The sequence below is a fragment of the Hippocampus zosterae genome, chromosome 13 (genome assembly GCF_025434085.1).
Source record: "Hippocampus zosterae strain Florida chromosome 13, ASM2543408v3, whole genome shotgun sequence".
NCBI lineage: Eukaryota > Metazoa > Chordata > Actinopteri > Syngnathiformes > Syngnathidae > Hippocampus > Hippocampus zosterae.
In genome coordinates, this window is record NC_067463.1 from 12087427 (window position 1) to 12113506 (window position 26080).

Sequence of the window (26080 nt, forward strand, 5' to 3'; positions counted from 1 at the left end):
ATTCAGTAGCTCGCCATATATTAGAAACTTTCTGAAAATGTACCACCCCTTTGCAATGCTTATTTGTAAATAAAGAAAACAACATTTGTAGAATGTTTTCACCTTTTACATGTCTTTGCTCACCATTGTCTAATGAAAATGTTACATTGAATTCCAATGAAGTCAAATGTACTATTATGTTGTTCTGAGCTTCATGTGTTACTTGTGTAAAATGTCGGTATGTTTATCTGTAGATATGTAATTGTAGTGAACCTTGTGATGTTGGTGTGAAACCCAGACTTATTTTTCAAGTCTCTCCAAACATCTGTGATTATATGTTGCACGTTACAAAAGTGACAGTCCTTGTATGCTGGGATGACCAATAAACACTAATCATGAGACATATTTAGACAGCTGACAGTGAATTCATATGCATGTTTGCTGTATGTATAAAAACATCCCAATTTAGGTGAAAAACAACTGACAAATGACGCACATGTATGCCTGTTATGAGAAATATCCAGTCATATTTTTGCGAAATGCATCAAAAATTTGTGAGATGACTCAGAATGTCACCACAATTAGCAAAGGTTGTTACGCAAAAATAGCATTGCCTGCCAACTGGTGATGATTTGCCTCTATCACAAGAGCCCCCCCCCCCCAAAAAAACAAACAAAAACATGCATTCAAAAGCTCATTTTCCATACTTTTGGATGTGTATTCTTCATGTGGGTATTTATGTCAGAGTTACTTCAAATATTTGCTCTAATAAGGCATTTTGATCAGGTCTTTGCATTTTATTGTACTGGACTAAAAGTTGATCAAAAGTGCTATAATGCTGCAAAATGCTATTTTGGGGAGAGTGCAGCTCGTCATTCTAACCGTTTAATCAATTTGATATTGTAAATTAATTTAGTTTAATATGTGACTGTGTGTTCACTGAACGAAAATAAACTAAAAATATTTTTATAATGTGCCTTGGCTCAAAAAGGTATGGGAGACACTGCCATAGATGCCACTTCATTCATTATTGCATTTCTCTCTTCACAGTCACGCCATTGGTCAATTTGTTGACCAATGGCGTGACTTAAAAGTTTAATAAATAATCAGGGCGATACGCTTCATCTTCCTTCTGCGCATGCGCACTTCTTTACTCACAGGAAGGACCCTCACGTCCCACAGAGGATATTAAATCTACTTAAAAAGGTACTCAAAGTACTGAACGTTATGTTATTCTGCGCTCCACACAATCAAAATACATGGACCCGACAACTAAATGCTGCAGCTGATGTGCCTTTATTCGTCGAACCGCGCCAACGCTGCTTTTAAGGTCCCTCTCACATTGTTGTGCTAACCGGCGAGAGCTAGCTACATTTAGCATTATACCTTCCTGTTAAGCTAACGTCAGCTATTGTTTCATTCAAGATGATCTCGAGTTAAGTCCGGTTTGCCTTCAGCGGTTACCATCGCACATAAATCGCCTCTAAAGTACTTTTCAAAATGAAAACCAAACAACTCAACAGCTTTAACGATGTGTTTATGTGATTTGATTGTCACGAGAACCTTTAACGACTTGGCTTGTTTTCGTCTTGAGACGCCGACAAACACTTGGCGGCCATTTCTTTAGGTACACCGGCACCATCTAATGATCACCAGAACAACCATTTAAAATGAACGTGTTGAGTAAATTTAGTTGTGATATGGTCATATATATATTAATGCACGTATAGTATTGTAGTGTCATGGTACACCCGATGGTACACCGAAACACCCCAATACTGACACTTATTTTGAACATCGATATCCCTCTCACAGTATCAAAAGTGTGTTGCGGCTTGCGTTAAATTACCCACGGGTACCAAACGTTTTGGCCTGTGGGTGCACACACATATGAAAAACAGTCCTTTTTATTTTCACTTTCTGAGAAGTGGTACTTATTTGCGGATATCCTTGATTCATGGTTCTATACATGAGTGTGCTCTTTGCACTCCTCGTAATATGATTCAGCGCACGGGTAGAATGAATGACTTGAGGGCACCAGTAAAACAATTTTGGGTTACGAGTCGGGCTGCCAGGATGAGTAGACTTGACACGACTGTGTCGACGACCAAATCCGTTGACGGCTAAATTAGTAGTCGATGTCGTTTTTTAAAAAAAAATTAATTTACGCTTTGTTTGGCCCGCTTTTGACGCACATGCGCATAGTCATAATTCGAGTCTAACTGGTGTTAGCAACAGATATCTGAAAGGTAAAGGGCATTTCACCCAAAGTACTTAAATGCAATGCAAACCGGATATGCATGGCGGCACAGCTGTGAAAGGGGAAAATAACCCGCAATTTGTCTGATGCCAAATTTAGGGCTGGGTGATCTGTATGAAAAGTATATCACAATGAAAGTATTTCACATTGGTTGATTTATTATCATCATCATTAGTGGTATTGTTATTATTCAAAATAAGGACCCAGAGCAGGAAAAAAGCTAAATGTAGGTAATTTTATTTCTACAAAATATTTAACACAATTATGAAAAAGTAGGATGGTCAAGATTAAATAAACACCTTTTTAAACAAAATGTGCCTCGTAGAGCTGGGCAAGAACCATTTTTGTGAACTTTGTCTACCAAACCATCTATGAAAAAGTGAAAAAGAAAGTGTGGCTGAACCTTCTTTACAATAAATGACCAATCACCTCTGTGCAACCATTGCAATAAGATTATTTTGTGCATGCAGTAATATTTTTTTTGGATATGTGGTGTAGAAGTGAAAGGCTTGCTCGCTCTGATATTAATCAGTTAATTTGACAATGCTTTCTGGTGTTCAGCTCTTAGGAGCTCATCTCCAGGAGTAAAGCTGTATAAGCACTGGCCCGACCGGACCGAAGGAAGTGGCGCGTCGTACGGGGAGCTGCCAGTGGACATCGTCATGAGTTATAAGCCCATTGCTCCTGCGCCGTCTGGCTCCAACCACACGCCGCCTGGTTTGTTTTAACACCAACCCTATATCCCGAATGCTGTTTTGGCTACGATAATTGACGACCTGCCAAGAATCAGATTGCATACCTCATCTGCATTCACATTTTAAAATAGTTTTCCAGCAACAGTGATTCTCAAAATAAAGTGGGATACGCACACCCTGATTAACTTTTTCTATTTAAAAAAAAAATTATAATTCTGACATTTTTTTAACATCACATATACTGCATATGATGAGGAATTTTTTTTTTTTTTAGGGAGAGGGGGTTAACACCTCCATGAAGCAATTATGAACCCCCCCCCCTCCCCAACACACACACACAAATGGTTAGTTAGGCTTCAAAACACTTGTTACACTTAATAAATCAAACTTTTAAAATGCAAAATGAAGTTGTTCCATGTTGTGGAAACCATAAGCTCATTGACATGACTATGCACTTTCAGCAAAAGTTGTTCCTGGTCTTCCAATAGAAAAGGAATAAGAACAGTAGTCATGGTCACAAATGGAAACCCCATGATAGACTGAAGCCGCAAAAACTGAACCGGCAAGTAGTGAAGGAACACTGTTGAGGACAATTTGGCCTTTGCTGACTTTGATCCAGCGAAAGGTGGAAACTGCTGATGTTTGGTCTGCTTGTTAACAGTGTGCTCCACTTAAAGTAAACACAACCTGTTTGGTGACTTCAACATTGTTTTGTTCATTTTGTTCCCATGCGTGGAAGGTCAAGTTAATTTATTTCTATCTCCATCTTGCACCATCATAAACCCTCTCATTAACAGTACAGAGAGGGTTAGCGGAACATGCGTACTTTGCGATGGATGTGCTTAACTTTAAAAAATAAACATCATGTAAATCACTCTAACAAAAAATAATTATAATAAAACATCATGTAAATCAATCCAATACAAAATACCCCTGACATAAGTCACTTATGCAACATTCTGGTGTCGAAGGATTTTACTAATCTGGTACAAACACACTGTGCAACCAGCCACCCTGATGTCACTGCTCATGTAGAAGCCACATGATTTGGTCTGCATGAAAAAGAAATGAGTCAGAAATTCTTAAGACAATTGTAAATGATAGCCATGAAGATATTTTTCTCCCCACTGCATGGCTTTGTGGCCCTCTCTGTAGAGGCTGTCCCTATTGTTTGCTTGTAGACAAGTTCAGTATAGACCTGCTGATGTGCCCGAAACACACCGTGAAGGGAGACATTTTTCATTGAGGGCAAATGTAACATTATTCGTGGGAGGAGCGGCATGGCCAGTAGAATAGTTCGTGGACTTGAGCGTTGGCTTAAAAAAAATAATACATTTAAATGAATTTAAGTACAATTTTAAAGCAAAGTGTGAAGTAATTTTAAAAACTCCCAAATGAATTATTTTCATGTCACTAGTAGTTAAGATAAGAAAGAACACCTTTATTTGTCCCACAATGGAGAAATTTGCATTACATAAAGCATGAAAAAATAATTTACTATTCAAAGAATGTCATTCGCTTTGTGAGAATGAATGTATCGTTCCAATTTTCTGGTCCATTTTCCCAACAAAAGCATTTTCATTGTTAAGCGAGTTGCTATGGGTCTAATTGTGAACTTGCGTGAGTTGCTAAAAACTAACGAAAGTGTGCTTGAAATAGTTTTACCTCAAAGTATTACACAACAGATGGTTGGCCAAGTTTACATCAGACTTAACCTTAAAAGGCCTTTGAAGTGCTCACTGCATGTTTCGTTTGTTTGTAGAAAATGACACAAATATGGCGGCCACTTGTCAGTTATTGTACCTTATTTGACACGGTTTTCTGCATCTGCGTCAATGTCTGTATCGCTAAAACTGTTCCCGGGGGCCAAGGCATACGTTACAGAATGATCAGTACATTGCCCATTAAATTATATTGTATCACGAAGCGGCATTCAAATGGCCAGCGACCAAAACATTTACTTCAGGGGTGCCCAACCTTTTTTGACCGCAGATCGACTTGTCAAGCAACCGACGATCAACCCGCTCCTGCACGTGCACGCACTTACACACGCTTGCCATGATGAGCAACAGCCATAGCGGCCAGGACCACGGACGAAAAATAGGAATAAAAAGATACAAGAGCTTGTGCGTTTGTAAAAAGGAATCAGTGCCTACCTTAGCCGAGACAAGACGCAGCGGCATGGGACGCACTTTGGCAGCGTCTTCACTGCAACGACGTCACTATCATAGCTCACGTGTATCGTTTTAAAACTTTTCTCTTCGCACGTCAGATCAGATTCCCAATCTTTGCCGGTGTCATCGATGAAATGTACACGAGGCAAACTTCGAGAAGATTAAAAACTAAAATAAATAACGGCAACAGCTACCATCGCAAACTGCAAGTGCAGACTGCTTACCGCTAACAACTTCCGGTGATGCAGGTCACCTGCCGCCGTAGGTTAAAGGTGACTTTTAAAGGTGATTTTTAAAATACATTTTCTGTGAAAATGAAACTGAGAGGATGTTTAGGGTGCAGTGTGCACAAACACAAAAATATAGAATATTAACAACACCCCCCTCGCCCCCTTCATTGCCCTCCACGATCGACTTGAGTTTGCTGGCTACGGGTCGATCGCACCCCTGATCTACTTGGTTGCTGAATTTCACACATGATTGGTGGACAGGCACAACTGGTACCAAGTTGGCAGTTTTGTGTTTCTGACTTTGTTGTGTATTTTCAGGCTCCTCCGTGCCCTCTCCTTCGCTCCCGTCATCATCCAACTTCCGACCAGCCTTCAGCGACTTTGGCCCGCCCTCCATGGGCTTCGTTCAGGTATGCTAGCATCTGCGATGATCCACAAGAGTTGAAGTGGCACAGCTGAGCGTCTTTGTTCGAGATACAGTATTCCCCCTATTTGCCATAAACAGAACAACAAACTGAAATTACAATTTTGTGACTTCCCACATGCTGGCTGGCATTTTGCACAGTTGGTGCTGCCATTTCGGGAGCGTTTTGAGTTGCAAGGCGCCACTTGGGCCTTTTGTTTTTCTTCGTTTTTTTCCTCTTCTTCCAGTCTGTGTTGCGATCCAAACGGAGGTACGAGCAGCTTCAGATATGCTGCCACCCAACCTATGTGGGAAAAAAAAGAAATGGAGCAGTTTTGGTACTATCATGCCCTTGCATGTGGGCAAGGAGAGCCACAGTTGTCAATCCACGTGATCAAACGCACAAATACTAAATAAAAACACTTGCAAAGAGCTGCATTAGACCACATCTCATAACCGGACGCTCACACTCAGAAAGCTCCTAATGTCACACACTAGGCCACGCCCCTTGAAGGCAACATCCATAACACACGCATACTCCTATAAAACAAGTTTATTTCTCGGGTGACTGTGTTTTATACAAAGACAGAGCTATTTTTATTTATTAAACACGTAACAATTTTGTTTTGGGAGGTCCAGAATAGAATAACATCATTTTATTCTCATCTCATATACAAGTAATGAGTTACCGACATGTTTGGTCGCAAACTCTCAAGTCAAGATTCCACTGTATGTGCTACATGTTATGTAGGCAATGAAATAAAGTCACCCAAAGGACCAGGGTATGTTATTGATGTTTTGCTGCATCTCTTTGTTTCTCTGAAAAATCCTGCTCAGCCCGTTAAAGTCAGTCAAGGGTCGACCTACAGTGAACTTCTGTCAGTCATTGAGGAAATGAGTCGTGAGATCCGACCCACATACGCTGGAAGCAAAAGTGCAATGGAGAGATTAAAGAGAGGTATTAAACAACACTCAAACACCAGCACACCCGGCATTTTGTCCAAGAAGCAAGATAGTCCATTATTCACAATTTATGCAGATTTAAGATTGGTGATGGGTGCTTCATGATGACAACCAGATCAAGACCTAATTGTTGAAGTTTAATTCAGGTCACGTATTTTTAGTACTTATGGTGGTGCAGCTATTAAACACCCAAACTAATTCGGTGTAATTGCTTTGGCCAAGTGCGCGTTTGCCGGTAATTGATATCTTGGGTGAGTTTGACTTCCACATGAGGGTAGATTCAGGCAGATTTTTTTAATATTCCATATTCAAATGCCTTATCTGTTCCAGGTATCATTCATGCACGCGCACTGGTCAGGGAGTGTCTGGCAGAGACGGAAAGAAGCGCCCGTACATAACCCTTCCTACCCCATCCCCATCCATCATCCGTTGTTAGTTCTTATTCTCTGGGTGTTTTTTTTTTAAATTACATTGGCCTTGTCATTCTACCAGGCCATTCTCTTGAAACTACTAGTTCCATTTTCCTTTTTTTTTTTCAAACGGCCTGTGGATATTTTAAGTAGAGCCGTGCGTAAAAAGTAGATTAAACCATTTTATATTTGTTGACAGCCAGACAGACCAAATTATGTCTCCTTTAAGTTAAAACCAAAACTTGTTCTCAAGTTGTGATTTTTTTCCCCCTTACCTTTATTCATTTGCGCATCATGAATCAAGACCATTTGCTTTCCTGCTCACCTGCATTGGTCCTATTTTCTAGTCAACGTTCAACAAGAACTATGTACTGTACCTCTCTCAAGTCAATTTGTTATTGTGGGAATTTTGTAAACCAAACTTTTGCAGTTCAGTATGTATATCTTAATTAAATGATATAAAATAAATCACTACCTGTCCTGTTTTTTTTCTCCCCCTCATTGGACAAAAATTAATCTGGTTGTATTGAAGAAACATAATTGGACCACATGGGAATCCGTATTAAAAATGCCAATGCATGAATAAACGTATTTATTTGGATTACACAATTGCTGCTTCAGTGACATGAAACTACAAGGGTGAGACTCATCCACAGAGTTTTTTCCACAATTTGGGTCTACAAAGAGTGAGACAGAAAGTGATGACAACCAAAATACTTTTTTCCCCCCACATGTGAAATAAGAATACAGAAGAAAGCAACATCTAAGTGTGTCGATTTGATTGTCAACGTCTCCATCTGCCAGTTATATTGACCAGGAGAAACCAGTCCGTTAATCCTGAGACCAATGAGGTCCAGAGGGACAAAAGGAGAGCTGTACGAGTAAAAATTCTCAATTCGGATGTGATTACAAGTGGATTATCACACTGAATAAAAGAAAAGCAGTTTGTGTGGCACGTCTGTATGAGGGAACCGACGGATACATCAAACATGAGGACACTTGAGGCTTTGAGTTGCTATTGGCAACAAAACAATCAAAGGGAGAAACAAATCTGACTTTGGGAACATGATGTATCTCACAGAGTACAGAGTTTTGTCTTGTGAGTGTGGCTCAAACTGAAACACCAGCATCTGGCGTTTCTATGCTTTCACCTTGAAATCTAAAGGTATCTTCTCATTGTACTCCTCAACCCTGATGAGAGAAAAGAGCAAAAGAATGACTGTAGAGAACACTACTGAAAGGGAAGGACAATTGGTCCATGTAAACTGACCGTGGTCGCAGTTGGCGGTGGTGAGTTGTAATTGAACAGGCCTTTGTAGCGTCCCTTCTCCTCCTTCTCCTTGGTCCGGATGCGATCCTCCATGGCCCGCAGCTCCTTGGTGACAGACGGCCCGAGAGACGGGTCCAGCTCCAGCACCTTGGCAAAGTCCGCACGGGCCTCCGTCTCATTCCACACTGCGGCATGGGCCTTCGCTCGCTTGTAGTAGGCCTTAATGTTGTCTGACACACAAGGACAAGCATGTCAAATTGACCAAGGACAAACAAGCCAACAGCAAATGGAAAGCTATCAAATTTAAAGATCTTGACAACTAACAAAAAGAAAGCAGATTTTTACATTGAATACAACCGACTGTTCAGTTTGGCGTCACTTTAAAAATACCCTTATTTTATTTTCCACATTAATAATATCCACTTGAGCTACACATCCTAGCCAATTGGCTAGCGTACTTTTACAGGTGTTACCACCGTGGTAGGAAGAAAAAAAAATTGTTGTGTTAGCTGTCTGTTTGTTTCTTTCTTGCGTATTTTCAATGTATCCAAGAAATATAAATACTTTTATGTCGTTTGTATAGAGCTATGTTTAATGGGTTTCATGTGTAATATGTGCAAGCTACTTGTGCGTATGTGCAAAAGCACTTCCTTTTTGTCTACGGGTATCATGACATTGCACCCTTGGGAACCCACAATGTATTCTTTTTTTTGACTACGCACAGAGCCATTAAAGATGGCAAAGGCTGATTATTAGGCTTTGTTTGTGTTTACATGCATCATGTCATTTGTATAAATAAATGAGATACATGTATTCAACATTTGTCCAAAGATACCAGCCATAAATATTTTTGTGCTGAAATTGGATGCTTAGGAAGTTTCATTCCATTTGCATGAACATGGCAAAAATGGTTCAAAGGGAGCAAGGGGGCCACTGTGCTCCAATTCTACACTAATCACAAAGATTACCATCTACCATGAAGCACAGGCTCGAGGAGAATCATGAGGTGAGCCTTACCCTCATATTTGAATGTGAGTGATGAGCAGTGTTCGATGACTTCGTAGTAGTGGCCTTGGAGTAGCTTGCACTGGCAGTAGTTGAGGAGAAGAGGCGTGATCATGTGGTCGAGCTTGATCCAAGCTTCATCTCCTGGATGTTCCTGAAATGAAAATATGAAGAGGTATCAGATATACTGGCACGGTGTTGAGAAGGTGCATGAGCCAGATCTCATTGACCTTCATCTGTAGATTTTTGAGGCAGGCGATGCCGTTGTAGTATTTGTCGGTGGCCTCTTGTATTCGGCCTTCCTTGAAGAGCATGTTGCCCTCCTCGTGGATGTGAGGCACGAAGGCCAGCTTCTCCTGGTCCGTCATGGCCCACACGTCCAGCTGGAATGAGCCCGGAGGAAGAACCTGCAAGCACACTGGAGCTCAGCAGCAGCTTTCACAGTCACTGCATACAACACTATTACTGGAGCAACAACAACAGTAATCTCTTTTGTAATATACTACCGAAGAAATACAATTCTAGGTGAACCTTATAAAACAGGTAACATTCTTTCTTGTTCCGAAAAGGAAAAATTAAAGGGTTAGAGCAGTAATAATAACAACACCAGTAATAATAATTAAAAATAAAGATGATTTAATCTCTTACAAAATACCATCAAAAGGTCAATTTAAATCTCAAAATGCAATCACACTGACCGTTTGTTATATTCTCATTTTTTGAGATGGTGAAATTTGGGTTTTTGCTCACTGCGAACTTGAATAATCGAAATGATTCTGCTGTGCTGTAACTACTCCCTCAAAGCCAAAATGTGTCCCATTTCACGCACCTCCATCAGCTCAATGGCGAATACAAGAGGCTGTGGATTAGCCTGAAGGTGGTCCAGGTCTTTCTGGCCCAACGAGTGGTGGGAGTGGATCTGGGCAATGCCACAGCAATGTCTCTGGCCTTCTAGGGGGTCTTTTCCAATGCTGATGTTCCTCAGAGACTGGGACACCAGCGGGTAGAGTGCGGTGTGCTGTGAACAAAAACAGACCATCTCAGATATGCCAGTGTACAAAAACACCTATTTAACGAGCTCACTCACTTTGGCGTCACATGTGAACTCTGCAATTTCTCCTTCTCTCATAGAGATGATCACTCGTTCCCATACAGCCAGTTTAAACTTCTTGCCCAAGATCAGCTCCATTGGTTTACTGCAGCCCCCCATGTTCCGGGAGTCATCCAGCACTGTGCCATCACACAGGCTGGTGCGGTAATGGAAGACCACCTGGAAGAACAAGCAGTAGGTTAATTATGCCAAAATGAAAATATGCTTGAGACACAGCCTTACGAAACATCCTCATTATTTTAAATAAAAAAAACAACATTTTATATACTGTATATGTGTGTGTGTGTGTGTGTGTGTGTGTGTGTGTGTGTGTGTGTGTGTGTATGTGTGTATATGCATATGCCATGGTGTCATTCTGCTAGTCAACTCAAATTATACACATCCACCAAACAAGAAAATAGTTTTCAGAAGCCCGATTCCTACTCATAACATTAAAATCATTTTGATTAATTCTAACATATAAATGTCATATACAACAATGTTTTTTTTACGTAAACATCATAATTAAAGAATATATTTGAAATGAAAAATGTCACTCTGTGTATAATCTATATTATTCACGTGTTTCACTTTTTGAAATTCACAATGGGAGATACAACATTGTCCACTTTATTCAAATTTATTGCGTTTCAGATTCGACAGTATTGATATTTAAAACGCACAATGTCTTGAGAATGGCGATATTCATGCTACGGTTTATTCTGGCCAATCACAACCTTGGAATATTGATTGCCACAGTAAAACAACCAATCAGCATTGATAAACAACCCATCCTGTTCCGCCCATATCCGTCTATCTGATGAGTGAAAAAAAACATTTAAAAGAGGGGAGAAAGGAATGCCTACTGGCCAAACGTTTTAAACCAGGAAGCGATTAACAAGCACGTTCTTCCATGTGCGTCGGCGGTGTCTCTTGATACAAGAAATGTCTTTAGGTAGCGTGAAACAAATAAAATGTGTTAGCCAATATAGTACAACAGATGAGAAAAATTAGCATTAGCAAACGCGATGGAGCGCGTTTGCTAGCATTTACAAAGACGCAAATTAGAGGCAGTGACCCACAATTTAGATTAATTTTTACCTTTGTTCCATCGGGGAAGGGCGATAGCTGTCCTTTACCCGGGCTAATCAATTTCTTACTGATCCCTTCCGCGAGAAGCCTTCTTGCCTCTTCCTCCATCCTTGGCAGAGTCGTAACTGACGACAAAGTACGATGTTTACCGAAGAAAGCCGATTCTAGTTTTATCACGTTTTGGGCGAGCAGCGCCCTCTATAGGTAGGCGGTATTGCAGGCTATAGTATTGACGCAGAAATTAAGCTTTAAGCAGCGGTACGTTGAGTTGAGCCACATATCAGTTTGGTCTTGTTGAAATATTCAAAAAAGTTCTACATGTCAGAATATGGGAGCGCACCCCCGTATCTGGATACAATCTTCACAAAAACAGGGAGAACTTGCGAACCCTATGTTGCGGAACACACGATTTGAAACCAAACCTCAGAGGTCGAAGGTTGTTGTGTTAACTGCTTCTCTGAGCTGTTCTGCGCTATAAGTCAGGCTGGGTTGAGCTGAACTTTGAAAAAAAATGTTTTTATTGTAATTTCACAGTCAGTGTTCACATAGCATAAAAATACTCTACAATGTCCATGGAAGTAACACAGGCCAGTTCATATAGTGGGAAAAAGCCAAGAAAGTGAATAGTTGAAATGTCAGTGGTCATCAGAAAAACTATACGATGCATCAGTACGCTGCCATGATAACAGAACAAAAGTAAAAGTGGTTCATGTGGTGTTTGATGACATCTTATTTTTCAAAATAGGGCAGGTAGAACAACTTGAAGCCTCTTCTTCCACGGACAGCACAGCTGATGTATATCACATGATACACTGGAGAGAGTTCATAGAATAGAAATGTTATTATTCACAACACTCTTTATGGAGTGTCAAAGAAATTTTTGAGTGGGACTCCTGCAAAAAGGGATTTCTTTACCTCCAGGGATGAAGAGCAGGAATCCAGGAACAAAGAAGATAGCACTTGAAACGCCTGTGACCAAACGCAGAAAACAGTCTGCAGTCATATTAAATTACATTTGGCTCCAGCCAAAGCTTGACTGTGATTCCAATATTACGTTACAAAAAGTATACAGTAATGCCACTTGTTTTTACTCCTGGTCATCTGATTATGCATCATGGTTGTAACAGCCACATGCATAACTCGGTAAGCAGCCCTGGATTTCTAGTTTAGACTTCTGATGAAGATGAGAATGACACAGTAAGCGGCAGCAGCCCTCCACATTCAATTGAGAAACGTGCTTTTCACCTTGTATTATGCTTTCTATGATTAATCCTTTCACTATATTATCCACAAAAAGTAAAACTAATGTGTGCCCAATGGGAGTCTCACATCTCACGTTAGATGTCACGACACTCCTTCAAATGATTGCTTCTGCCTTGTCAGAACAGCACCATCTAGTGTTTAAAGTAAGACGTACAATGCAGATCAAAACGCTTATATCACATTTGTTACGTCAAACAACACTTGATGTTTTAAAAATAAAAGTTTCGTCTAGTCACCGATTACAAGCCATTGAATGAGTCGATTGGGTTTTGAATTTCTGCCAACATGAGTCATGTGAATAAAACACCAATAAAGCATTACTGAACTGTACTGAAGAAAAAGGAAACTGCCATTATGACTCGAAATAATTGTGCTATGAAATTCTTACAGATAAAAATCAGGAACACTTCGTTTGACAAAGAAAAAAGGGAGAACATGTGTTTTCATCTTGCCAAACCAGCAGCACGTTTCTGCTTTTAAATCCACAAATAGAAGTAGGATGTGTGAACTCGGAGGGATTATGAAAAGAAACATTGTGTATGTGTGTGAATATGTGTGTGTGTGATTTGTCAAATCGGATTTTCTACCTCCTGTGGAACAGACAATACAGTTTCCATATTCTACTTCAACAATATCTGATGATATCATAATTGCTCTCACAGAAAAAAACAGTAGATATTTGTCTTACCCGCATTTGGATTGAGCTGTATGACAACGCCAGTGAAAATAAGAGCTACAAAGAAAGAGTACATGTGGAAATTAGTAAGATGTCAGAAATTAGACAAGTGGACGGTCAATGTAGGTTTCAGTGGGCCAAACTCACACACCTTGGACCGATTGTTTTAAAGTACTGCAAAGTAAATTCCACACAGAAAGAGCCGAGATTCCAATGCTGGTCATTACTAGAAATATAAATGAGCATTTTGAGGTTAAGGATTTGGTTTTGTTTTTAGAGCAGTTTCTCTGAGTGTGAATTTACAGTATTGGTCTAGTGTGGTGGTTCGGTTTACATTGAAACGGGGTATATTTGGCCCACGTGTTGTAGGTTCAACATCAAACTTACCAACTCCAGTAAATAAGAGAAGGAAGGAAGCAAGGACAACTCTTCTGTTTTTCTTCACCAGCGGATGAGACACCCAACTGCCCAACAAATGAATGTTGTGAGGAACCAACTTGAGTCGCCTGCATGTGTGTACGAGTGTGTGCGTGTGTCTAAGTGTTTCGATCTTACCCGCAGCAATGTGCTGAAAGTTGTGTGACGGAACTCAAGGTGCTGAAGGACCACTGAGAGCTGCAGTAAGACAGCGTGGAGGGATCACTGTGGGTGGAAAAAGAGCATGAACACTGTGTCAAACCAGTAAAAGACACACAAACTCACAAAAAATTACACAAAAAAAATACAGCGGATTCTGAAAGTTTTCATTTTCATAAATGGTCAGATAAAGGATTTACTTCCTTGTTTAATTTTACATTGGATGGGTGGTCAGGCACTCATGAGACCCACCAACTATATTTGTACACAAACAGTAAAAAGTCAATTTGACCTCTTTAAACCTGAAGTCTTAGTGAGCTGAAATTCTTGATCGTTTGGGTATTTTGTCACAGACGTTATTACGGTGAGACACCTTGATTTTAAATTGTGAAAAAAAATGCACAGTGGTCTCTCTCTTTCTCTCTAAAATGTTTTTTTTTTAATGTTAAAGGTGGTTGTCAAATGCTTGTTTGGCCCCTTTGTGTCCTTGGATGGAATCGTAAACAGTCCAGGAAGGGTGAAACTCACCTCTTGTCCAAAGCCTGTTGGAATAGGCTCGAACTAACCTGTGACTCTCATGAGTACAAGCAGGATAGAAAATGGACGAATGGATAAGTTCTCTTTAAACATTCTAAATCAGAACGGTATCCCTGGAAAAACCCGTGTTCAAACTATACATGCTACAAAATGGACCAACCTGATCTTGAAGAAGTTGTTAAAAGAAGAATTGCCATTGTTGGTAAGTGGGTCTTCATTTTCCAAATTCTAGAAAAGATCAGAAAATGATAAAGGAGGTGTGTTTTTGTAAGTGAAAAGTGGGGTAGGTGCGTCTTACTTGATACTTCAGGTTACTGTGCTCCGGTGAGGCAAGCAAAACGGGCGAGGGATGAGGCTGAGGTTTGGAGAAAGTCAGAGGCCCGAACGTGAGCTCTGCTTCTCTGTCCTTATCCCGAGTATTCCATCCATCGGCGTCCACGCCAGACATGGCTTCTTCTTCTTCATCGACTTCCAACGCGAAGGCGTCGTCGATCGTGAACTGCGTTGCCATGGTGATCACCTCTTATGCGCTGATTTCTTGTGGTTTGCGGTTCACTGTGGTTGTGGAAAAATAAGAACAGATGTCATCACAAATAATGCGCATGTATGAGCATTACAACTGGCGAAAACTTTTTAAAGCATGTTTTAAGTTGGATTTTTGGACTAAGACGTTCGTAAAAACAGGAATTTAAATTATTCCTCCTAATTTCCAGTATGATTTAGTTAAGACCAGTTAAATCGTTGTTTATGACTAGAAAACGATGTAATTTGACGCGCTGGGGCAAACAGGAAGGCTTAGCTGCTCTGATCTCAGCCTTTGTTTCCGCTAGTCGATCAGATGACCAAAAGGAAAACTTACTGTTTCCAAACATGCTCTTTTGGCAGAGGTTCATCTGGACTCCAACACGTTTGGTACAAAGCTCACATAGCTCTGAGATTTCTCCGAACACAAGTAGAACGAGATGCTAACGTTTTTGAGAGCGTCAAACGCGTTCCCAAAACTTTCTTCTCTCTCACTCTTTCCAGTCCCCCCCCCCACCCTCCCTAATTAGCCGGCTATCGATTGCATATGCCTGGTTACGCCCAGTGAATGTCCGGGAGGGATCTCAATGGAGCATCGATTTATCGATGAGACTCCTCGTCTTGTTGACGAGACACGACTTGTTTAAAGGTACAAGACATTCGCAGCGACAAGATACAGTCTGGCTCGCAGTTCAATGAATTATTTTTGGTCTTGACAACGGACGTGTCTTGGGCGGTTGAGTGTTGGCTCCGATGGTGGAAGAAGATGCTGCTCTGACCTGTTAGAACCAATATGTGGCTATGAACAAATTGATAGTATATTGATAATTGTATACGATATGTCATAGTTATACATTATCAACAAATGTACAATATGATTTAGATCAGTGAGGATCCATTTAAATGACAGAGAGGGCCACAATTATTCAGCAGGGGGACATAAAGAGCGGGACTCTCCCTAACCATACTAAGACCAATATGTGATATTTGTCTTTTCCCTTTTGTTGAACCACGGTATATCACAATATCTTAATATATTTCCTTCTCAAATGCATGTATAATAGATCCACTTGTCAACAACAAAGGGTGTGATGAAGCAAGCAAAAAATAACCATATGCTGTGAAATTTTTACATTCCCAGTGCAAAGGGCTCTTGTGCATACAAAAATGGCATAAAACTGTTGCACCAACAAAAGTGCACATTTTTCTCCACAAAGACCAAGTCACTGAAAGATGTTAATATTACACTAGATTTGTCCTTTACTTCTTTTATTGCATGGGTTTTCACACTCGAGTATTTTTTTGCTGCACTTATGGTAGAAGGAGAAACTCAGATAAGAATGAATTAAAAACGAAGTCAAGTGCATGAACTAAACTATTCCATCAAAACACTTTTTCAGTTTAATTTCTAAATGCAGATATGCAAGAGCCATTCATCTACAAACTAGTACAAGTGTCTTCTGCATCCAAGTGTTGTTAATAAAAAGCAATGGTGTATTCTGACTATTCAGAAACTTCCCCTCGCAGACCAAAAAACAAAAACAAACGCATCCCATCAGTTGGTGTCTGTAGCTGACGTGCGGCGAAATGATTTGTTCTCCAACACATCAAAAGTCTACCATGTGCAACAAAGAAGAAGCTTCAAAGCAATAATGATACATTGGTGCATTGCTTTTACTTTAGTGGAGCAGAGTCAAAGAACCAGGAAAAAAGAGGTCAACAGCTATGGGTGTGAGAAGCACAGAGACTGAGGCCATTTGAGCCTTACTGTGAATCGATGAGATATGAGGTTTGTTTGTGTCCCAAATTATCGAAGAGTTTGATATTTTTGTCCATGGAAAGGATTCAGATTAGTGTTTTTTAAATCGAAAATGAATGCATAGATATTCGAGGCGCTTGCTTGTAGACGGGCTCCACGTGTTAACTCATTCACTACCAGCCAATTCTGGGCCAAGTCTGAAAAGACGTTTAAAAACGTCTTTGGGAGTGAATGAGTTAAGTGCCTTGAGATAACCTCTCTTGTAAAAATGTAAATAAAATTGATGCGGCTTATTGACCTTTCCTACTGAGAAATTTAATTTACATTCTTCTCCTGTCTCCTCCGTGTTCATGTCTACACAAGACATCCAGCCCTTACAATTAGACGTTGGCTGTTGCTGCACTTGGAGGTCAAAGTGCTACAGAATCGGCAAGTTTTGTGAGGGCCTTAAAAGCACATTTTGTGAGTAAAATTATTAATTTAAACTTTAGGCTGAGAATTTCTTGTATCCAAAAGATAAGGCATGAGAAGTCTCTTAAGAGCATTTGTGCAACTTCATTTGAGCGGCTGGCTGCTAGCATTTTACGATGAAACAAAATACAATAGGTTCTTGGAACTGTTCTTCAAACTTGAAATAAGACAAAGATTCTTTACACTTCTAGAAATTGTTGAAGAAGTTTAGCAATCCGAGCTCTAGCTCAACAACTGCATGAAATCAGCATCATACTGAAATCGGTTGACATTACAGCAAAAGATTAGCGGCGGTCATCAGTAGCCTACACTTGGAACAGTGACCATAGAACGTATAGTTTTGTGAAATCATTATCTCCCTAAGGGTGTAGCTCAAAACTGAGCATGATTATTGTTATAAAGTTAGAATCTGTCAAAAATCATTCTCGTCTTGTACAGGAGTCGGTATTGCGCTTTTATAGAACCAACTAATGTGATTCCTATGTCGTTATTGAATATTCTCTCTCAAAACGAAACTCCAGGCATTTGACGCGAAGGAAGAGCAGGCGGTGAAACGACTGTAGTTTATTTTGAGAAATAGTGACACAACATTACCACATGATGCCAGTCGTCACACTGTGATTCTGACAGTTCATAAACAACAGACTTGCCCCCCCACTCCCCCGACCCCTTGCATTATTACCACTCGCAGCGTTTCGGAAGGCAAGTGTCAAATGCAAAATAATATACACAACAATCCTGAATGACAGACAGCCTGCACAAAAGAGCACGCTGATGGCAGGATGGATGACACGAGCTGTCAACACATCGGCACGCTGCACTTTACACGATGGTGATTATTGCGAAACATGCAGCTACATTGAAGATCAAATGTGAGCAAAGCATGCAAGAAGGGTGGACGTGCTGGCAAAAAAAGAGTATCACAATCATTTCATTTTGGTTTGATAATATTACTGCTGTCACACTGGGAGCTTTTGATGCATAGAAAAAGAAAATGAGCCGCCACGGTGGCTCAAGCTTTTTTGTCGAAGTCTTCCAAGGGTCTAACAGTTAGATAGATAAAGGATTTACTTGCTTGTTTAGTTTTACATTTGATGGGTGGTCAAACCCATCAAAGGGACTCTGTTTGCAAAAAAAAAAAAACTGTCAAGAACAAGACTATGAAAATAGTTAGTAGTCTCTCAGGGCAAGTTGCAGGAGTGCTGGCTAAAAATAGTCTTGTTCTAGACAGATTTTTTTTTTTGCAAACAGAGTCCCTTTCCCCATTCTGAACAGTTTTTCTTTCTGTGGTAAACATGAGACATTCACAAGGTTGTCGAAGGTCTTGACGAATCGATTGGATTGAAAACCTCCCGCAGGACTCTGACTGACTATGGGCGTGCTTTCGTAGAGCAGAGTCTGGTTAGGGCTGTGTTTAAACTCTTAAGTGATAGCCACTAAGGCCGCTCCATATGCAGACACAAAGTTGCCAGCAAGCCAAGATTTTAGCAGGGGATGCTTTTGTTTACAATCAGCTTTCACATGCTTTTGTAAAATGTATTTTACAAATATACTATACGTTGGGTAATCCTTGCCACTCAGTGTATGAAAATAAACCTGACATTCAGTAGTATTATAAAAGGAAGCGATCACAGAAATGGTCTAAGTCTTTATGTTGGGAGTGTCAGAGGACACCGAGTATTAAGTTGTAAGCAATGCTATTCCCATAAATCAAGTGACAGCACCCATTCCAGAATGGATAAATTACTGTATGATAATGGCCTGCAGGAAATAAAAGTTGCATTGTTTATTGATTGATATTGTACACTCGAAGTAACAATGAGAAGCTCACCGCTGTAACATCAATCTTTCTGTACACCGATGAGTATGCAGCACAGTGAACGAACGAAGGCATAAACACTCAGTGGACACTTCATTAGGCACAAAATCAAAAGAGAGCCGATACAAGAGCTGGATCAAAATGGTGCTCAGCTGATGTGGTGTCGTTAGAGGGAAAAATAACTGCACCTCTCGGAGTGATGTAGTTACCAACAAACGCGTATTTACAAGTATTGGATGGATGGCGATTACCTCGCTGGCAGTATCACTCATATGTGAAGAACACTTTTTCATGCTTGTCTTGTATTGGATCTCATTAGATTGTGCAGGTGTCTCAAAAACTGTTCTATGATTGGGAGTGGATGAGATGACACGTGATTGACAGTTTGTCAGTGCGCTTTCCATCCAGGACCGAATGCACATCGCTCGCTACGACCACTGGAGGAAGCAGAGCTTTTCTCTCTTCTTGTGCACTGCTTACTTGCCCTTGTTGTTTTTGTGTCAAACACGCATACGCGCGCACACACACGATCACACGCATACATCGACCCACACAGTGTGCTTCTTGAAGTTCAGTTGTGATATTCGCAACGGGGCACGACGTGAAAAGAGATGCTGCAAAAACAAAATTGAGGCACTCAAATTCTCACTGCCTGCTTCACACATACAGATGACGATCACAAAGACAATGAAAGACAAATCGTTCAAAACACGGACATGTTAAAGGAACAAATCCACCATATGGATACTTTTGTGCTTTGTATCATAAAAGTAACGATGCCGCGTTACGATATAAGCCAGCATAGCGATGGTGTATTGACACCGTGGGCCTGATTTACTAAAGATTTGCGTGTGTGAAAAGGGCATAAACATGACTGGTCACGCAAACAGATGTGGAAGCCGATCGATCATCTGACGGGCACGCCAATGACGCCAAATTCACAACATTGCCATACAGTCATTTCGCTTGTCAGAGGAGTATATGCAATACATGACTTAATAAACCTGAGATGAATTGCGATTTCCACTCGTGTAAACATTTTTAAAATAAAATTATCCTGACATATTGTCTCTTCGGTACTGGAATTTTGAAACCATCATGTAGGGAGCCAGTCACAAGAAGGAGTCATGCCATATCACTTATGTCATTTCGGCACAGTGTGACCACTGGTGCTGATATCTCTCAGGGCAAGTTGCAGGAGTGCTGGCTCAAGCTTCATACACACGATTACACGGGATGGTAATTGAATATTCAATTGCCATGTACTCAGCATGCGTTAAATCAAACTACACTTTGATGCGCTTCCTGTGAAGAGCACCGCAAACACGTGATGAAATTATTCTCCCCCTTCAAAATGTTCCATGGTGAAAACCATCTGTACAAACTCAAGCAGAAAAACCTTTAAATGCACTACTTTTACATTTGTTGCCAAAAGCATGTCGCTTTCTGTTAAGTTGGTGCACAAGTGCCTTAGCACACGTCGCGTTCTGCGGTGCACTCGTGCCTTAGCGCCTCCCTATTTGGGATCTTGGTAAATCAGGCCCAAAGAGTCACATGGCCTCACAACGTTGCCGGCCTCGTTCATGCAGTGAATTCTAATCATCTCTTCATTAGTTGAACATTTGAACAAGGACATTCGAGCGACTTCCACAAGGTCTAAATGACAACATTGTGTGTGTATCTCTTTGTAACACTTATGAGGGCAATTTGGTTTACCTTAAAAAAATAAACACCACACCTTTTTAACATCACTGATGTCAGAATGAAGATCATTTACAAATAATCGATGCTGTTGGCATTAAATGATGGATTTCATCTTCATCACTATTACATGATTATTATTATTATTGCAGTTTTGTTCTTTTCTCTTATCTTTCAGGGGGATGTGCATGTGTGTTTACTGTGTGTCTGGTGTGATTTAGTCCGTTTTGTCGCTGCTCGGGGCTCCTTGCTGCGTGAGCGTATGCCAGTACTCCACTTTTTTCCCTTTGTTTTTGAGACACTCGAACCAGTGTCTGAGTCTCTGTCCGCTCGCGTTGATGCCCAGCTCCACGCCACCTGGAGGCACAGGCCGAGAACAGAAGACGGAGTAAGGACGTGATTTGGGTGACGGCCGGGCCCGAGGGAAAGATGTTTGGCTCGGGAATTAGGAGAATAGGCGAAGCTATTGAGCATGATGGGTGGGAGGTGACAAATATGCAGGAAATGAGCCAGGTGATGGAGCAAGAGTCTGCAAGAGAGGCACAGCCATTTGCGACACCCGGGGGATGGGGGGGGGGGGGGGGGGGTTATGATACAGCCTTTCCCCTGGCCGCCATTGCACAGTTAAAGGAGCATAAACTGCCATAAAATAGCATTATGATGAGGCTGCCTTTAACGGTGCTGTACAAAATGACAGCCACAAGCAAGCGAGCAAGCATGGTTTGTTGATGAGCGACTCGTCTCAGCTCAGAATTGACTCTGCCTGCAACGATGGTCCTGGGGGTGGGGGTGGGGGTGTGGTGTGGAAATGCTCTTCCTTTCCTGCATTCGCTTTCTATGTCCCTTTCTGTTCACATCAAAGACACAACGTCCGAAGCTGTTAAGGGGGGATGTGGGGGGAGGGGGGGTCTCTATAGAATCGTGGCCTCAAAACATTCCCACCGACGCCGAGTGGAGGTCAACAGACGTCCCCTGAGCCCGAGGGCCGCTCGGGACAATTCGGCCATCGCTTTGACGGTGGATGGCGAGGGAGAGGAACTGCAGAGGAAGAGGAATTGAGTGATGAGAAAGTTTAGTTTGACAGCGAAGTAGGAAAGGAGCAGGTGTTCAGCACGCTCACACAGCTTTGCTCCTCACGAACCCTCCTGCGCGCCAAATGTTTACTCGGCTCCGGCAACAGCAACTTCAAAAGCGCCAAGTGTCTGGAAACAGTTGGGTAATTCCTTCTCTATGACTTGAATCCTAAATCAATAATTGATTGGATTTCAAGCAGCACAGTGTACTAATGGTTCGCGTGTTTTCTGAGGTTTGGAGTTTGAGTCTCGATTGCATTGCTTATAAGTTGAGGTCCCATTGTACTGTATATGCCTTGCGATAGACTGGGGACCAGTTCAAGGCGAACCCAAACTTTCACTCAAAGTCAGCAGCAATCGAAGTGGTGGGCACGTCAGTAAGTCAGTCAGTCATCCTTCCGTCATTACTTCAAGCTGGTCCGGGTCCATAAGTCGTTGTCAACGACAGCCAACCGGCATCAAGAACATAGTCACACGTATGCAAAAATAAAATAAAGCTCCGTGGGACAATGTCATTGTGTTCGCTGACGATGACGGACGGACTGGACCAGCCGGAAATAATGACGGAAGGCTGATTGACGGACTGACGTGCCCACCACTAGGTGATAGGCCTCACCCATGAACTAAGCGGTACAAAAATGGATGGATGATTGGATAGACCCCTTAGTCCCACCTGAATCTGGATTATTCACTTTAACCTACCCATTCTGGAAAATTCTATGCTTCTAATTAGTATGAACAGTTTGCGGAATATCTCCTCCTGTCCTCCGTGGACAAAGCAAGGTCTCTCGGGACATGCTTGAATTGATTTGATATGGAAGAACCTTGGGGCCTTAAATTCAACACTATGAAACACCTTTGGGATGGACAAGATCAGAGATTCAGAGCGGCAGGTCTTCTAAGCACACAACTGTTCATTTAATGCATGGGCACACTCCAAACATCTTGTAGAAAGCGTTCCCAGAAGAAGCGAAGCTGTACTAGCAAAGGCGAGATCAAGCCCTGGTATTTATTCAAAGGTCACATCCAAAGTGAATCATTCAACTTCAGATTAGATGCTTGGAACTTTTCAAAGACGGAAATGTGGCAGGTACGCTTTAAACAGCACTCACCTCTCCCGCCTTGTTAATTATTAACACGTTATTGAAGACGTAACTATTTTGGGACGTGAAACTGTCATCTTTACCGCTCACCATTCTTGATGAGGTTCGTGATGATGATGAAGAGAAGGAGGAGGATGAGGGTGATGATGATGGTTTGATGATGGCAGCAGCTTCAAGCATCTCAAACACGTTGGCCTGACATGACATACAGTATAGGTTCTCTCAAGAAAAAAAAAGAAAAAAAAACATCTCTACGGCATTTGCAGGCTTTCCTACGTAGGAGTTGGCGAGTGAGCTGAAGACTTTTAGACAATTAGACAATTCGAACTCATTGTGTGATCTCAACAGCGAGTCCCTCCCAGCAACCAGAGCGCTGCGCACACCCGACGTGACAAAAAGCTCTGATCAGAACATATGGAGCTCACTCTGAGGGGACGGGGGGGGGGGGCATCTTATCTTCTTGTCCCACCCTTCTGACTTCTGGTCACTCCTGAAACCCCCATGTGCTTTATCTACAGGAAGTCCACACCAAACAATTCCAAAAGCTGTTAAGTGGGAGTGACTCTATAAGCATGAATGCGTGAACACTGCAGCGCCGACAAAAAAATAAAATTAAAAAAAAAGGCTTAAGCCTCTTACTTCCTTTGTATGTTCAATCCCCCTTTTTGCAATCAGACTCCTCGTGCATCATAATTAACTCTGGATTGCTTGCACTTTTTATGCATCTTTTTCTAAAATGTTTCTTTTACCCCTCCCTCACTCTCTCCCTCCACCCACGCTTGGCCTGGTTTTGATTTTTGTTCAAATTTATGCCTTTTTCATTCACTCTTGCACAGCTATCTTCCCAATTGGTACACTTTCCCATCTCTGGTCTGGCCTAGCAAGACACTCCATTGCCAAAAGTATTCGCTCACCTACCTTGAGTTGCGTATGTACAAATTTAAGTGACATCCTGTTCTTTCTCGGTCAACCCTTTGGCGCGAGACAAGCATCATCACCTCTTATTTGAACTTCAGATATCTAACTTAAGATCTTCTTTGTGTTGTTTTGACTAGTCCAGTTCTTCTCAATTATTTTCTGTTCCACCCCCCGAGTTCGCATCCCACTCCCTCCGAAAAGTGTCCTGCCGCGACATTACTTGAGAGTTTGGTGTCGATGAACTTGACTGGCCTGCAGCGTCCTTTACGTTACAGGACACCTTTGAGATGACTTGGAGAGGAGCTTAAGAACCATGACTAGTCGTCCAAAATAAGTTTGACTCGATGAATGTGATTCTAGAAGAATGGTCACGTGTTCCCATAAGACTGACACTCTATTGATTGGGAATGGGATGTCACTTGAATTCACTTAAATGTGATTCATGACATGGACAAATACTTTTGGTAACATCGTGTAGTTTGCTACGTTACCTATGAAGTCGTTGCTCATTCCCAAGTCGTAGTCCCACACTGAGATCTCAAGGGTTTTCTTAGCCAGCAAGTCCAACGTTACCTCATAGGAAAACTCCTGTGCGCAATAAAGACACAAACACACTGCTTCAAATACATCAGGATGATCACTCAATAGCAGAGCAAACGTTGTTGTTTCATGATTGTTTTGAATCTGTGTCTATTAGCAATAGTGAAAAATGCTGAGCTTTTATTCAAGGTTTATTTCTCTCTGATACAACTCAGAAGATTTGTAACAAAACGCCACCAATATTTAGTTGCAAATCAGTGACAATCACATTATCACATTCTTGTTTTATTTGGTTTTGCAGACTTTCACCATAACCTCTCACAGTTGTTGTTTGATTTGAAGAAATTTGAAGTTTTACACTGGCTGAGCCAATCTAGAGCCTGTTGAGCATTACTTTTACCCGCCAAAGAAGAAGAAGAAGCGGAAGAAGAAGCAGCAGCCTCAAAACAACTGAAAGAGGCTTTGGGAAAAGTCTGGCAAAGCCCCACTAACGAAGGAGCCTACAGTTTGGTGACGGCAACCAAATATTAAGCTAATACAAAGCGATTGGCAACACTCGTCCAATACATGCATGCGCGTGTACCTCGTTGAATTCGGGGTTGAGAGTCTTTTTTTTCACTGACGTCTTATACTTGGACTTTTTCCCCATGTCTGGCTGCAAGATGCTTCGAGGACGAGAAGAAAGATTGTCAATCCTTTGGATCATACAAACTAATCATTTTAAAAAAAGTCGGATTGATTTGTGGCACTGCATGCAGAAGCCAAATGAAATAATTTATAACCCTTCACTCATTAGTGAACATAATAATCTCACACCATTAGTGACACAGTGGGCTACAAAGACACCTTGATTAAGGGCACCTCAACCATGGATGAACGGGGACAACCGACTGCCTGTGCTACCGCAAGTTGGCCACCACCCCAATAGACGCCACTTTTAATCTTTGCACGAATCATCTATTTGTACTTTAATAAACACCCCACAGATACCTGTCATCTTCTTGAGAAAAAAACAAAACAAAACAGATGGTACCTTGGCTAATACCACCATGTGTCATATCAAACATTCCTCGCACAGCACACTCAAGCTTGAACAACCGACAACAAACCTTAGGTTGACCCAAAAAGTTGTTTTGTTTTTATTTCAAGAAAGTGCTGTTGTGTGCCGTTGAAGATTCTGGCGCAAAATATGCTGAACATTTCCACAATGACCTGAAATTACTTAAAGCTTTAGAACCACAAAACCAAGTGAGAATGAAAAATAAACTTCGATCCACCATTATTGAGATGAAGGGAATTGAAATGATGACCCTTTTAGTTCACGGGTAGGCTTTTTTTTAACCACCTGTCCACAGAGGGTGATTTGAGCTTTTAATTAGCTGGTTTTGGTCGATAGCTTCTGTCACTTTTGGAAAAGGCCAGGCATGTACTTTCTCCTCGGATTTCTAGTGTGTGCAGAAAGCAGCAAAATGGGTGACCTTCACGTCATCGCTACATTTCAAACTTCAATCAGGTGAACTTTCACCGTGCAATCAAACAATTTTTGTGGAA

The 26080-nt window shown here is 41.3% G+C and overlaps 4 protein-coding genes across 6 annotated transcripts in view; 1 reads left to right on the forward strand and 3 right to left on the reverse strand.

Annotated features, from left to right (window-relative positions):
* The first annotated feature begins 1108 nt into the window (after positions 1-1108).
* Positions 1109-7582, forward strand: cdk2ap2 (cyclin-dependent kinase 2 associated protein 2). 2 transcript variants are annotated; one of them, XM_052084198.1, is made up of 5 exons: positions 1109-1185; positions 2801-2956; positions 5657-5748; positions 6579-6699; positions 7035-7582. In XM_052084198.1, exons 2-5 carry the CDS (start codon positions 2902-2904, stop codon positions 7100-7102), a joined length of 336 nt encoding a protein of 111 aa, XP_051940158.1. In that variant the 5' UTR covers positions 1109-1185; positions 2801-2901; the 3' UTR covers positions 7103-7582. The 2 variants fall into 2 exon arrangements, with proteins under 2 accessions (XP_051940158.1, XP_051940157.1); XM_052084197.1 differs by having other exon boundaries at positions 6579-7582.
* A 109-nt stretch (positions 7583-7691) lies between these two features.
* On the reverse strand, positions 7692-11740 carry aip (aryl hydrocarbon receptor interacting protein). The gene is made up of 7 exons (XM_052084185.1): positions 11581-11740; positions 10477-10659; positions 10219-10407; positions 9620-9796; positions 9402-9543; positions 8385-8614; positions 7692-8305 (listed from the first exon to the last, which is right to left on the reverse strand). Exons 1-7 carry the CDS (start codon positions 11677-11679, stop codon positions 8300-8302), a joined length of 1026 nt encoding a protein of 341 aa, XP_051940145.1. The 5' UTR covers positions 11680-11740; the 3' UTR covers positions 7692-8299.
* A 335-nt stretch (positions 11741-12075) lies between these two features.
* Positions 12076-15680, reverse strand: tmem134 (transmembrane protein 134). Its single transcript, XM_052084195.1, has 8 exons — positions 15483-15680; positions 14922-15178; positions 14784-14851; positions 14066-14152; positions 13898-13974; positions 13523-13567; positions 12487-12540; positions 12076-12383 (listed from the first exon to the last, which is right to left on the reverse strand). Exons 2-8 carry the CDS (start codon positions 15132-15134, stop codon positions 12301-12303), a joined length of 627 nt encoding a protein of 208 aa, XP_051940155.1. The 5' UTR covers positions 15135-15178; positions 15483-15680; the 3' UTR covers positions 12076-12300.
* Positions 15681-19146: 3466 nt separating this feature from the next.
* Positions 19147-26080, reverse strand: part of doc2d (double C2-like domains, delta) — a 28439-nt gene continuing 21505 nt past the window's right edge. Inside the window, exons 9-12 of one of the 2 annotated variants that reach the window (XR_007966117.1) lie at positions 25113-25194; positions 24481-24577; positions 23162-23266; positions 21048-21252 (exon numbers count right to left, since the gene is read on the reverse strand). Coding sequence is in view for 1 of the 2 variants with exons in the window: in XM_052084184.1 (XP_051940144.1) it covers positions 21113-21252; positions 24481-24577; positions 25113-25194 (319 nt within the window). In the remaining variant the exon portion in view is untranslated. Of the gene's footprint in view, positions 21253-23161; positions 23267-24480; positions 24578-25112; positions 25195-26080 lie in introns of both variants that reach the window. The other variant, XM_052084184.1, reaches the window with a different exon arrangement.